Source organism: Paralichthys olivaceus, chromosome 8 (genome assembly GCF_024713975.1).
Source record: "Paralichthys olivaceus isolate ysfri-2021 chromosome 8, ASM2471397v2, whole genome shotgun sequence".
Lineage (NCBI taxonomy): Eukaryota > Metazoa > Chordata > Actinopteri > Pleuronectiformes > Paralichthyidae > Paralichthys > Paralichthys olivaceus.
Window position 1 is genome coordinate 3,172,889 of NC_091100.1, and position 14,629 is coordinate 3,187,517.

General features: G+C 44.7%; 1 protein-coding gene across 1 annotated transcript in view; it reads right to left on the minus strand.

The window, feature by feature from the left end:
- Window positions 1–14,629, minus strand: part of myo15ab (myosin XVAb) — a 40,434-nt gene extending 25,805 nt beyond the window's left edge. The window contains exons 1-20 of the mRNA XM_069529336.1: window positions 14,492–14,629; window positions 11,656–14,367; window positions 8,767–11,067; window positions 8,523–8,642; window positions 8,095–8,412; window positions 7,499–7,696; window positions 7,080–7,312; window positions 6,165–6,558; window positions 5,867–5,949; window positions 5,104–5,167; window positions 4,879–4,988; window positions 3,568–3,642; window positions 3,363–3,453; window positions 3,218–3,223; window positions 3,012–3,115; window positions 2,628–2,691; window positions 2,235–2,348; window positions 659–820; window positions 380–493; window positions 209–267 (exon numbers count right to left, since the gene is read on the minus strand). Of these exons, the coding sequence (XP_069385437.1) occupies window positions 209–267; window positions 380–493; window positions 659–820; window positions 2,235–2,348; window positions 2,628–2,691; window positions 3,012–3,115; window positions 3,218–3,223; window positions 3,363–3,453; window positions 3,568–3,642; window positions 4,879–4,988; window positions 5,104–5,167; window positions 5,867–5,949; window positions 6,165–6,558; window positions 7,080–7,312; window positions 7,499–7,696; window positions 8,095–8,412; window positions 8,523–8,642; window positions 8,767–11,067; window positions 11,656–14,310 (7,265 nt within the window). The 5' untranslated portion in view covers window positions 14,311–14,367; window positions 14,492–14,629. The remainder of the gene's footprint in view (window positions 1–208; window positions 268–379; window positions 494–658; window positions 821–2,234; window positions 2,349–2,627; window positions 2,692–3,011; window positions 3,116–3,217; window positions 3,224–3,362; window positions 3,454–3,567; window positions 3,643–4,878; window positions 4,989–5,103; window positions 5,168–5,866; window positions 5,950–6,164; window positions 6,559–7,079; window positions 7,313–7,498; window positions 7,697–8,094; window positions 8,413–8,522; window positions 8,643–8,766; window positions 11,068–11,655; window positions 14,368–14,491) is intronic.

Sequence of the window (14,629 nt, forward strand, 5' to 3'; positions counted from 1 at the left end):
CTGACGTCCTTTGTCCTCACATGCCTCCACCAAACATTGGAGGAGGATATCAAAGATTGTTCACTATCTCTAGTATTCTCCTGGTACGACTTTAGAGAGGAGTGAAAAAAAATTAGGAAATCAAAAAAATCTCAAACAGGACAGTCAGACCGATATTCTTGGGGAAATGATTGAATTTAACAGATATTACATTCAGACTTTTATTCACCTGGCATCCACAGCACTCTCCACTGTGAGCGGGGTGTAGATCTTCTCTCGCACTGTATCCTAGGAGTCAAACACACCTGTGGTCAGACAACATCATCTCCTTAACTGCTGTATTCAGATTCCTGATGTCTATAACGAATGTGCATTTTAATGTGAAGTGAGTTCTCCTCACTGTCAGCTTGAAGGTGACAGATTTCTGCAGGCCGTCGGGTGAGATCTGCAGCAGCTCAGCCACAACCCTGATCTCCTGCCCACTCACCACAGACGCAACCTTCTGACCCTCAGCCTGCAGGGACGCACACCCCCCCACACACACACACACACACACACACACACTTGCATAAATGTATTTTTTTTTTGCAGCTGAGGGAAAATGATAATAAAGTTGATCAATGATGGTAATAATCAAAGTGTGTGTGTGTCTCTGTGCGTGTGTGTGTTACAGACAGACCTGGTGTGGCTGGAAGTAAACGTTCCCCAGATGAAGAACAGAGGACAGCAGTCTGTAGATGCCGGTTTGCTCCTCTGGGGTGAAATGCAGTGTGTCCATGGCACTCAGCAGACGCCTGAAGTCCTCTCCGTCATCCTTCCCCTCTATGGTACAATCCCCTCCCTTTACACACACACACACACACACACACACACACACACACACACACACACACATGCACCATTATCAGCAAACACATACTTACCCTGAGCACAATTAATCACTGCTCTAATTAAAGAGCGACTTATCAGGAGCTGAAACTCTTGTTTATGTGAACATTCAGAAGTTTAAAGTCTCACCTCGCTGCAGTGAGGTAGAAATGCAATGTAGAGATGCAACACTTTCAACCAATGACAGGGAGGCGTAACTTTTTTAGCTGCTAAGATATTCATTAAACTAGGATGGCATCGGTAGAGGGCAAACCACAGTCCCCTGTCATTTAATCAAACTTAACACTCAGTTCCCTAAATGTGTCTGATTTTAATCTGCATTAACATTAAATTGCTTCGTTCTTGGCCCATGTCCCATCCATCCAGTCCATCAAGTTTCATGGACATTTGTTTTGTGGAGTGTGATCCTGCTGACAAACAGAGCAACCAACCGGCAAACTACGCCCCAGTTGCAGGTAGCAGTAACCACAAACTCACATTGATGAAAATCTGAACAGCTAAGGATCTGAGTATGAAAAGTATGTTGTGTAGTGTTTCTTAAGGTGTCATGAAGTGGTACGAATGAAGCCAGGAGAGCTGGAAGAGGCTTCAGAGACAGAACAGAAACCTGAGAATTGGTTAAATATCCATGAGTCAGTGTCTTAATGGGAGAAATTGTCCGTAAAGCAACCTGAGGCTCTCAAAGTACGCAAGTTAAATCTGAGGGGGCTGCAAGATGATTCATGAATCTAACTCGTATAGTATTCACAATTTTAGTTCAGCATTTTGCTAATAAGCACTAAACATCGACACACAGCTGAGCTTTGCAGGTAATTGGACTGAAAGTGGAAAGGATGAGGCTTCGTGATGAAAAGTTAAAGAATTATCAAAGCATTCAATCCAGTAACTGCAGAGACATCGCACTAAACGCCAACAAATATCTACAGGTACCACAGACAGTCGCAAAAACATTTAATGGTCAATAGTTGCTGAGACATTTCCGTGTGGATCAGAGTGATGGACGTCTGCAGTTCCTAAAGACTTACTCTTTTCATCTTTGTTTCTTTTCTTTGATTTGTTTTATTACTCACATGAAAATCCCCTTCAACTACTCACAGCTATTTATACAACATTTGAAAAAACAGCTAATTGCATTTATCATTCAACATACCTGAACCTCCACTCACAGGTTACTCACTCTGTATTTAGCCACAACAGTGAGTTTAATGCTCGTGCCATTAATCACGCTGCAGAATAAATGACACATTTTAAAGAAATTGACATCTCATTTGTTAGTGCGACTGTTAAATTGATTGCAGTGACCCCTCCTTAACCGCGTCCTGCGTGTGTGTGTGTGTGAATTTCTCCATTTGTGTGTGTGTGTGTACCTGATTCAGATAGTAGTAAGTCTCAGCTTCCTGCAGATACAGCGAGGTCTTCTCATGGGGAGGAAGACCAGCTAACATCTCGTAGAAGATGTGGTAGTTCCTCTCTGATTTGGCCTGTGCATGAACACAAACACACACACACACACACACGCACATGCACACGCACATATACTCTTCGATTTAGATCTGTGGTGGAAGATTTCCTGACGTGATGTTACAATAGAAAATGAATGGCTGATGAATATAGGCACAGATGAAGAGCAGCATGTTTGACATCTCTCGTGCTGTCTCCTGCTACAATCTCATCTTTCTCACGGTGACTCAGATGTAAGAAGACTCCACCTGACCCGCTGTGTGTGTGTGTGTGTGTGTGTGTGTGTGTGTGTTTTTCACCTGAAAGACAATGCGAGACTTCTCCAACAGGTACTGAGACGTTATGGCACCACTGATTACACCCCTGGTAGATGACACGCAGGCAGGCACACACACGTCCGAGTTAAGTAACAGGTCATGTAAGTGTAATGTGCTCAGCTCTCTGTCACGGCTCTGTGTTACTGGGACATGTTAGCATATTCACTACTAGTTATATTTCAAACCAAAGCAAAGACACGGTAACACATTCATCAACACACTTTCTGGACATTTTCATTTTTGTTAAATATGTTTGAACATAGAATTTAGTTTCAGGAAGAATGAAACGAGCTCTAGATGCTTTACTTTTGTGGCGCCGACATCTCAACACTGTTGTTCTGTTCTTGTTAAGTTGTCATCACTTACTCCTCCATGTAGATCTGAGTGTATTTGCCAAAGCGTGAAGAGTTGTCGTTGCGCACTGTTTTGGCATTCCCAAAAGATTCCAACAGGGGCATGGCCTCCAGGATCTGACCAATCACCCAGAGACAGACACCGTTACTGTGGTTACCGTGGTTAAGAGGGATGCTCATCGCGTCAGCAGAGGAAAAACAAGAGGAGGAACACTTTACCTCTATCTGATGGTAAAGGACAGAAAACAAGGGAGAAGGAGGGAAAACAAAGTTAGATTAAATGACCACAGTGAACATGTTGTATTAGCATGTATGTACTTAAAGGTACATATGTATATAAACATAATAAAACGTATATATCTACCTGTTGTGTGATGTTGCGTTTGTGATGTATGGCTGTCAAGTAACGCAGGATTAGTTTTGTAGCTTCTGTCTTTCCTGACCCGCTTTCTCCGCTGTCATAACAGAAACAGTTCGAAACGTCCGAGTATTTTATAGCACGTATTATTTTTTATCATTGTTTTTTTTTAAATACATATTTCAAAAATATACTAAACGTCATTTTGTACCTGATCACGATACACTGGTCCTTTTTGGCATCCATCATGTTGGTGTATGAGAGGTTAGCAATGGCAAAAAGATGACTGCAACACAACAACACATTTTCAATTAATAAAAGCATTTGGGTGTTCATATGTGTGTGTGTGTGTGTGTGTGTAGATGTGAAGTGGTGGTGAAATCATAACCAAACTCTCCCTTGGCAACCAACCAACATCGGTGACACAGGAGCCTCTCACTAACACCTGAGAGTGCTGGCATTTACTCCATTTACCACCATACTGCATCTCAGAGCGCAGCTTACGACACATGTAGACAGATGTAGTACAACAGTGTAATCACAGGAGCTCGGAGTCTCAGAGGTTTCAGTTAAAGGTTAGAGAGTTTAAATTATCTACTCCTCTCAGAGGCAGAAAGCACTGAGAGGGCTCATAAATCTACCAGGGGTTTAACACTCCTCTACATTTGTTATTTTAATGGGACAATAATGTTCAAACTGTGTTTCTTTCTCCCTCTTTTTAAAAACTCACATAGTAGTAAAAACCAATCGCTTGAGGGTTGCATAGGGGCTGGAGTAAATCCCAAGTGACACTGACTTGGTTATCAGCCAAGACAGACAACCATTCACCCCGACGGACAGTTTAGAGTCTCCAGTTAACTCTGTGGACTCTGGGAGGGGGATGGAGCACCCGGGGAAAAGCCACACAGACACGGGGAGAACATACAAACACCAGCTGAACTGGGATTCAAACCAGGAACCGTCTTGCTGTGAACCAGCAGTTCTAACCACTGCACCTTGTTGCCAAATGATCATAAATGATTCGATCGATATAAGCTTCATGTCTTGTCCTATGAGCTGCAGAGTTACCCTGAAAAAAAGCCGTTTTGATTTGTGTATGATGTAATTTTCATCACTTATTATATGATTTCCTATGATGGTGAATCAATTTCAGAACAATTTAAGATTTGTCGTAATTTTACCACCGTGTTGTTGAATTATTTATCTTTGCTGCAAAGTTGAATTAATTTTCTGAAAAGCAGTTTCTCATGACTTTCCACACGATTTTATCAAAACCCACAAGACCTTTCCTGCTCATGAACAAACACACACATCCATCACCGTCCTCCGTAGCCATGACAACACAGAAGATAACATTGAGTTTAATTGACATTAATTTACTTCCTGAACTCCGACCTTAAAATATGACATTACCTCAAAATGTATCGACTTACTTTTGATTAACCCGCATAATTTGACAGAGTAAACAGATTAGGTAACAAACACACACACACACACACACAAACACACTCTTAGGTCTTACGGAGGGTTGTCGCCCAGGCCGCGGCCTTCATACTGAAGCACCACGTCTGTGCCGTAAACGTTCAGCAACTTGTAAGGATTGACAGACACAAGGATGCTGCCTATGTACGTCTGTGTGGAGGAGGAAAACAGAGGGAGACAAAAGGAGAACGGATGAGTGGAGGTAGCTGACCGTGACATTTGATGATATTTGTTATCCAATTTGCATTTTGGAAATGAGGTATACATAAACGAGTTCCTGGTCGTAGCGCTTCTTCAGGTTCATCAGAACTGTGGTCTCATTCAGCTCACTGAAATCAAACAATGAGGAAATTAAACACACACACACATTCACAGAGCACATATTGTCACACTGGAGCAGAATTCCCACACTTGCTTTGATTTTGCAAAATTAATTATGCTTCAATGTCACTCAATGACTTTCTCAGAGAAAACTGGTAAAACGATGGGACGTTATGAGTCACACAGGGGAAGTTTTTACTTGAAGCAGCGTGGGATTATGAAAGCTGTTGTCTTCACCACCATTGCCAATTAAAATCTACCAGAGGTGACTCAGGCTCAAATAATGTTCATGGACGGGATAATGGATTCAAATTTTATTCACGTTTTCCTTCTTCATATGTTGTTTGCCCCGGAAGTTAGAGTAGAGGCAGTCGTGGGTAAAGTGAATATGACGCGATTGAAAGGTGACCACAATAAAACGTCCTGTTATCCTGAATAGAAATTGTGGATTTCTCTATACGTGAACATCGTTGAAAACATTTTTTGGCAGTGCAAGTATAAAAGTCAACAAATACAATAATATATAACATGGATCTAGTTGTTTTCGGACATTTTAATAAGGAATTGTTACACGTTATAATTTTAACGAACTTTATATTCAGGATTTCTGTCAACTTGACTCTGCAGCAACAAAATGTTTTGAAGAAGAGTGTGACACGAGACATGACCAGCTGTGAGGCTGTTTGGTAATACTGGTTTGTGCTTACGGCAGCTGTGTCATGTCCTCCATTCCCTCTGCCCAGTTCTTCACCCTGTGGCCTGTTGTGGGCATGCTCAGGATGGAGAAGATCTGGGCACACGAACATATTGCTATGTAATTATTCCAATACTGTCATGCAACATTGTCAAAGCTTGAGGGACATTGTCATCGCTTGATGCAGAGCGAATTTAAACTATGCAGACATTTGAATATTGTTGTTAGTGAACTATGCAGGAAAATGTTTAAGGGCCGTTCACCTCCTTTGTCGTTTGTCACAAGGAATCATAAAAAAAAACTTGACCTACCTTGTCATACCAGCTTTGACCAGGTGCTCTATCTCTGTCAGGAGTCCAGTCTGGGTCCTGCTGTCCGTCCAAAAATCGAGATGTGGGGAAATATCCTTCCAGCACTCCGTCTTCTTTGTACATGGCCCACTTTGTCAGATTCTGGACTGTCCCATGTGGTAAAACCCTCTCAGCTGCCCAAATGTCTTCCCCTCCCTCCCCTCCACCTCCTCGGGTATTCCTGGCCCAGTGGCCTGAGTGTGGCCCATAGGGAGGAATCACAGCGTAGCGGTTATCCTCACCCTGCAGGCCTGTTGGGACCCTGTATGACGCATAGCGAAGATTCTGGTTTTGGATGGCGTCAGACAGACTGGGGTTGTGGAACCGTCGCGTGAGAAGAGATCGATCCGGCAGCCTGGGTGGCAAACAAAGGCTCTCATCAATAAACATCATGTAACACAGGGTTTCAAAACATGGAGCAAGACATGACTTTGACTTTTAGGGAAATCTGTTATGGTAATATAAATGACAATTTAAGTTTCTACATTTAGGGTGTTTCCATCACAGGACCTTCCCCTGAGGAACAAAATCTTTTCGAACAAGTTAAAAGCTTGTGATGGATTTTATTATACCGAGGTGTAAAAGTCCTTGCTTCAGGATAAATACTTTCTGTTAATCAGAGACTTTTCTGTATTCATGCACTGCTTCATTTGCTTTGTTGTCACCTGCCTAAATTATTCACTGTGTCAGGAGCCAATATGAAAGTAGTGATGAGAGAACAAATAATTGAATACAAACTAAATAACACACTCTCGTTTCATGTTTAAATGCAGAAACAAGAAAACATTCAACAGATTGACTTCAGCAACACACACTGGAGTTTTCTCTGTGATGTCATCCTCTGTCCCAGTGCCCATTAATAGTGCAGTTCCCTACCTGTAACTGACACCACGGAGTTCCTCGTTCTTCAGCACAGAGGAGAGGTTGGGAGGGGTGGGTTTAGGGACGCCTGACAGTGCAGAGTTTTCTGACAGATGATAGAGACCTGTAGATCGAAGTGCCTTGTTTTGCCTCAGGGCACCTGCAAGGTTGGGCTTCTGGCCGGGGATAACCAGGGAACCGTCACGGAGCTGGTATGATGCGTTTCGAAGGTTCTCGTTCAAAAGAGCCTGCAGGTTAAGTTACAGTTACATGCAACTAAATAACACAAATTATTTTCATCATATAGTATTATTCAAAATAATGTCGAAAAGGTTTGACTTTTAAACACATGTGGACTGGATTTGAAAAAAACTAGAAATTAAAAGCAGGTACAGGAAGCAGCTAAGTTGAAAGGAAGATAAGTTGATACACACCTTAGACAGGTCAGGGGCAACGGGTTTCCGTGGGTCTATAATGATGGTTCCGTCAGGCAGGGTATATGAGAGACCCTTTAGATAGGGGTTCTGCAGGGCAGCCATCAGATTGGGGCTCTTTGGTTTCCTTGGATCCACTATAATAGTTCCATCTGGGAGCGTGTATGAAGCTCCTTTCAAGGCAGGGTTGTTGAGAGCCTAAATATTACAGTAGCAGGTTTCATTAAAAGGAAGCAAGAGAGGTTAAACTTTTCTAGTCTTATTGACCACTATATGCACTTTACAGCTAAATTCTCCCATTCACCCACCAGGGGCAATTTGCAATTCAATATTTTGGAAGAATGTGGACTTGAGGAGCCACAGCCACCAGGATTTTCTAATTTATGTATTAATTAACAGATAAGTGTGTATGATTAGCAATTATTATCCACAAAATACAAAGAGCTCTATAAATTTGGAGAAATGATTTTAGATTTGTGAAAACTGTACCATTCTCTACCATTATTACTGTATGGATGACAGGAGTTATAGATCAAATCACACAAAATGTAAAACACACAAAAAACAAACCCAAAGAGTCTGTATCTATAGCTAACCTTGGTCAGGTGTGGTGTTAAGGGTATATTAGGGTCATGAATTCCTTCTGGCAATTTGAAGGCTGCGTCTCGCAGCATAGAGTTTTGAAGAGCATTGGACAGGTTTGGAGAGACAGGTTTCCGTGGATCAATGATGATAGTGCCATCTGGCAGCATGTACGATGCGCTTTTCAGGTACGGGTTCTGAAGTGCGGCTGACAGGTTCGGGGACTTTGGTTTCCTGGGGTCAATCACGATGGTGCCATCAGGAAGAGAGTAAGAGGCTTCACGCAGAGCTGGGTTGGTCAGGGCCTTAGCCAGGTTTGGGGAGATAGATTGCTGCACAACATAGACATTACTTTAACTTTAGCTGATAAAATGTAATTAGAAGAAAATATGTTATTTCATTAAAATTCAATTTAATTCAAAGATAAAGAGTCATGGATTACTTGCTGTCTGGGGTCTATAATGGTGCCATCAGGGAGAGTATATGAAGCAGTCTTGAGATCCTGGTTCTGAAGAGCTCTGGAAAGGTTAGGAGACATGGGCTTCTGGGGCACACGTGGGTCCTGTGTGGATGGGAGTGATAGGAGAGTACAACAATAATAATGCAATTTGTTATCTTTGTACTGTATGAACACAAACATAAAATACATCTCAGGTTTCCCTTTGAGATGTTCCTTTTCTACCTACCCTGATAACTGATCCATCGGGCAATGTGTATGAGGCGCCACGGACTTGTTGGTTTTGCAAAGCATTGCCAAGCAAAGGGGAGGAACGTGAATTTGCATATGGTGACACCAAGGTTCCGTCTGGCAGGCGGTACGATGCCTGCATCATCTGTGGGTTTTGCAGGGCACTTCCCAGCATTGGCGAAGAAGGTGGTGGGGGCCCATAAGGGGACCGTCTGAGCTGCATAGGTGTCTGATAAGATGCTTGGCGGAGGTTAAGGTTCTGCTGTAATGCACTGTGGACGTGAGGCCCAGCCGGGGCATAAGGATTTCGGCGTGGCATCATTGGTGATCGTAAAGATGAAACACTTTGCAACTCAGCTCGGTTCTGCAGGGCATCATGGAGCAATGGTGCTGGGCCAGGCTCAGAGATATAATCGTATGGGGTAACGACAGTAGGCCCATATGGTGAACGAAGCTGTGGAGTCTGATAAGAAGCTACACCCCTCAGTGCCTGACCATGTCTCATGGCTCCAGAGAGCATTGGAGATGAAGGCACAGATCCAGCATATGGAGACTGAGGCCTCTGAAGGGTAGACACATAGGATGCATCTCTCACCGCCCGATTCTGCAGAGCTCCAGAGAGCATTGGAGATGAAGGCACAGATCCAGCATATGGGGACTGAGGCCTCTGAAGGGTAGACACATAAGATGCATCTCTCACTGCCCGATTCTGCAGAGCTCCAGAGAGCATTGGAGAAGAAGGTGGTATGGGTTGTTCATAATGGGACATTGGTCTTTGTAAAGGAGAAACATAGGATGAATCTCGTAGAACCTGATTCTGCAGTGCCCCAGACAGCGTGGGAGATGAGGGAGCCATAGGCTGCTCATAAGGTGACATTGGTCTCTGCAGTGAGGAAACATAGGATGCATCCCGAATGGCCTGGATTTGCATTGCACCAGATAAGGTAGGGGATGAGGGATAATAAGGTTCTTCATGTTCAGGAGCCATTTCACCCATGCCTACCACCTCTGGGCCAAGGGGTGAATAAAAAGACGCCTGCCGGATGGCCTGATTCTGCAAAGCATTAGATAGCCTGGGAGAAGAGGGAGCAACAAGCTGATCAGCGTAAGGATCAGCATATGGGTCAGACACGTATGCTTCTGGTGCATAAACAGGTGGATGGGAAGCTCGAGGAGGCAGGAGGGGAGAGGGCTGACGGGAGAGTCGAGGAGAGAGGCGTGGGGATGCAGGATGGTGTTTCAGAGACAGTTGAGGAGAAGCAGGAGGCATCCTTCTCATAGGCTGCATAAGGGGACGTCCTCGAGCTATAGGGCGAGGAGGAAACCGACCAGATTCTCTCCTCCCGAGGGGAGCACGGTGGACCATGTGAGGGGAGTGGAAAGGGGAAGAGTGGAGGGAGTCTACTGTGAGAACAGAGGACCTATTGCTCCTCATAGAGGAAGCGCGGAATGGACGCACATTTTGGGTGGGTGGGGGCACTGGACGCCCTCTGAGACCCATAGGGGAGGGTCTGACAGTACCTAAAGGAACATTTCCCCCCATCCTGGGCCTGGGTAAGGGGGTGGGGTCTCTGAGCAGCCGAGTTGAGCGGCGAGAAAGGGTGGGGGAGGATGGGGCTGGACGGTGCCCTGCAGGGGATAAACTGCGATGAGATGGAGAGGGAGATGGTCTCCTGCTGAGCTGTGGAGAGAGAGGGGGAGATACATGACCAGGGGAGAGTGGAGCAGAGGGTGGCCCATGCATCCTCCTCTGCCCAAATGGACTGCGAGCGGCAGTGGGTGAGGCTGGGGGACTGCGTCTCCTCATGGAAGCACGTGGTGAGGAAGGTGGAGAACGTTGCCTCATTGATACTCTTGCTGAGGTTGTAGGACTTCGCTGTATCAAAGAAGCATGAGGAGAATGAGGGGCTAAGGGTCCCCGAGCTGGAGGAGAAGGTGATCTCTGAGGCTGCATTCTACGGTGAGCAAGGGGGGACGCCATGGGAGATACAGGAGGTGAGATCTGTCTTGACATAACAGAGGGGGGTCTTTGAGCACTTATGAACCCACTCCTCATGGAGGGTTGTGGAGAGGGGCTTCGTCTACGTCGAAGCATAGGAGAGGGCACAGGTGAAGGCATGGCAGAGGGGTGGCGTGGCATCATGACAGAGCGGCGGGATGGAGTCGGAGAGGGTTGCATATGGCGTGCAGGACGAGGGGACATACTTGCTTGTTTAATAATCATGGCAGTTGGAGTAGGGATTAATGGTGGGCCATAGCCCTGCTGTTGTGGCATCATCATTGGATCTGATATCATCTGCTGATTGAAAAAGATAACAGAAATAAAAGAAGTTAAGGAAGCAACACATTTGGTGAAAATGAGATAGAACATGCTTCGGTGTGATAACAACTACCTAAAAATGACAGAAAGGTATCTAAAAATGTAAAATGTTGGAGGAGGAATGTATGACCTATACTTCAGCCAGCCACAAGGGGGACGAAAGAGATGCTTTGGCTTTACTTTAGGTGGGATGTTATGTTGTCTCTATTTACATTTTTTAATACTACAAAAAACCTAGAAAAGTTACTACAGTTACTACAAAACACTGTATTATAATGAAAAGTTAAATCATCCTACAATTGAGTCACTAAACCTGTTTTGTTTATGACAAACAATGTAATACTACACGACTCATTACAGACAAGTAACACATGTATCTTATCTCTTAAGCTACAGTATATTTTTAGATTGACCTACTATCTGCTCTCGAAAGCACAGTAGAAATTTTCACAAGTTCACCCTTCATCGAAACAGGGCTCAGGCTGAAAGTTTTCCCATCTATAACCCTCTAGCAAGACAGAGTAAGGTTTTCCAAAACCAGTGACAAAACAGACAAAAGCAAATTACCTGTGGTGAAATCAACTGAGAAGCCACCTGTTGCTGCGGCAGCATCATTTGCTGTGACATCATCTGTTCTTGTGGTGACATCATTTGCATCATCTGTTCTTGTGGGGACATCATTTGCTGTGACATCATCTGTTCTTGTGGGGTCATCATTTGCTGTGGTAACATCATCTGTTCTTGTGGTGACATCATTTGCTGTGGTAACATCATCTGTTCTTGTGGTGACATCATTTGCTGTGACATCATCTGTTCTTGTGGTGACATCATTTGCTGTGACATCATCTGTTCTTGTGGTGACATCATTTGCTGTGACATCATCTGTTCTTGTGGGGATATAATTTGTTGTGGCATCATCTGCTGCTGTGGTAACATCATCTGTGACTGTGGTGACATCATCTGTGGCTGTGGTGACATCATCTGTGATCTCATTTGGGGGGACATGTTCTGTTCTTGTTGCATCATCATCGGTTGCTGCTGTGACATTATCTGTGGGGCCATCATCATGTGATCTTGAGCAGACATCATCATTTGTTGCTGCGGCGACATTGCCATTTGTGGCCGTAATGACATCATGTCACCGAGTTGACCTGGAGCAAGAGGAATCTGGTCTTCATATTGGATTTCTGACATGTCTTCAAATTCCGGATCAGGTGGCAAAGTAGGGGGAGGGGGCAGGGGCACTTCCAGACGCTCTTTACCAAAAAGGCGTACTTGAGGTCTGGGAACTCTGAATGCAATCTCCCCTCCCTGAAGTCCACCGACATCATTCCCATATTGAGCCATCTGGTCTGCATACTGGTCCCCGGGCAGGCCCTGCACCTGATTCATCCCCTGTCCTCTGAAGACCTGCTGGCCTACTGGTGGGAAACCCATTGCCTGTTGAGAGCTGTAGTCCTGATAGGGCATGCCAGCATCAGTAAAGCTAAGTTGGTGGTCTGGTTGAAAACCCCCTTGCATCCCCATAGTTGCTGTGTAGGGGTTCTCATAATAACCTGCATGTCCATTGTCATAATAGTCTCCTTGTCCATCATCGTAGAAAACTCCTTGACCATTTTCATCATAAAAACCCTGAGTCTGAGGGTCGAGGAATCCATCTACTGCTCCTCCATACATGTGATCACCCATTGGCGCATAATAGTCCACAACCTCATCACCATACATAGCCATTGTCTGTTGTTGCTGGTAACCATAGGGATCAGCTTCCTGGTTGTAATGGCCTTGGGCAGAGGGATAAGGGTTGTAGTAGTCCTCCATGCCCTCATTGTAAAGGCCTTCTTCATAATATTCGGTAGTGGGATCATAAAGAACATCTTCCTCATAGTAACCCAAGTCCTGATGGTCTGCTACCCCTGCCCCATTGTCATAGTAATCGATCTGACCTTGGTCTCCGTATGCTGCAGCTGCCTCATCTCCATAACCCCCATAACCATCATAATAGTCCCCATAACCTTTCTGGCCAATTGAATGTCCCTGGTTGTATCCGTAAGCCTCATCCCCATGTTCATAACCATCATTTTGGTAACCATGGGGATATCGTCTAGAGCTGGCATGTCGGCTATTCGCTCTACGTCCCCCCCAACCACGGTGCTCTGAATTTCCTCCCATTTTAGTTGACAGGAAACGTTTGGTCAGCCAGTTAGTTGCTGCTGCAACCTTACCCAGCAAGAGACTTCTGTTCTTGAACTCATCAGGAGACCCGTCACCATCCTTTTTTTTAAATAAGCCTTTAAAGAAGCCCCCCTTCTTCTCATTTGATTTATCTCCTCCGCCCAGGCGAAGCAGCATATAAGTTGGCTTCTTCCCACCATTTGCCGCTGCTTGCTCTTTCTCCTTTTTCCTCTTTTTGCTGGCCTTAAACCTCATCATGAATCGAGAGGTGTTCTTCAGCATTGACTTGCGGCGTTTCTTCTTGGCAAGTCGGGTTCTTCTCTTCCCCAACCCCAGGAACAAACGGGACGTACTCTTGAGCTTCTTTCTGCTGTTCCTGCGCCGCTTGAAACCAGAAAACTTCATGAACATCCTGGACATGTTCTTTAGACCTTTCTTTGGGATTTCCTTAATTGGAAGCTGCGGAGCTTCCTCTTTCTTTTTGCCTTTCTTCTTTTTCGCATCAGCATCAGATTTCCCTCCTCTATCTTTCGATTTCTTTTTTCTGTTGTAATCATCTTCATCCTCGTCGTCCTCATCTTCATCTTCATCCTCTTCATCCTCGTCCGAGTAGTCACCACGTCTAGACTTGCCCCCTTTCTTTCCCTTGGCACCTTTGCCTCCTCTGCCCCTCCCTCTCCTGTCATCCTCTGAGTCTTCTTCCTCATCATCCTCTTCTTCACTCAACTCTTCATCCTCTTCCTCATCACTCAAGAGCTCATCCTCTTCCTCCTCAGACTCCTCCTTCTTACCCTTCCCTTTATCTTTTCCTTTCTTTCCATCATCCTTCCCCTTGGATGGCACCTCTTTTCCCTTCTTCCCCCCTTTCTTGTCATCTTTCCCTCCTTTCTTATCATCCTTTCCACCTTTCTTATCGTCCTTAGTGGCTTTCTTATCATCTTTTCCTCCCTTTTTGTCATCCTTCCCTTTCTTTTCCTCCTCTTTCTTTTTCTCTGGTTCAGGCTTTCCACCCTTCTTTGTGTCCTTCTTGGGATCTTTCTTGCCGGGCATTTTGACACGTGGCTAAGAGCACACCATGCCCTCTCTTGTGGATGCAATGCTGTAAGCCTTCAAAAACAGAGACACACAAATGTTACATGTACACTGCAATGAAGGCAATGTCGGTATTTTAAAATGAAGAAAATATGATGTAGTATTCTTATAAAATATAATAATAATTTCAGAGTCTGACCTTTATCAAGATTCCTTGGTTTAGATATTCCTGCTATACTCTGTGCCAGAGTTGTTTGCAGGGCTGGTATCAGTGTGAGGACAGGTCCACCTGGCCAAAGCAGTTCTACACTGTCTAAATTTGGTCCCCATGAAAACT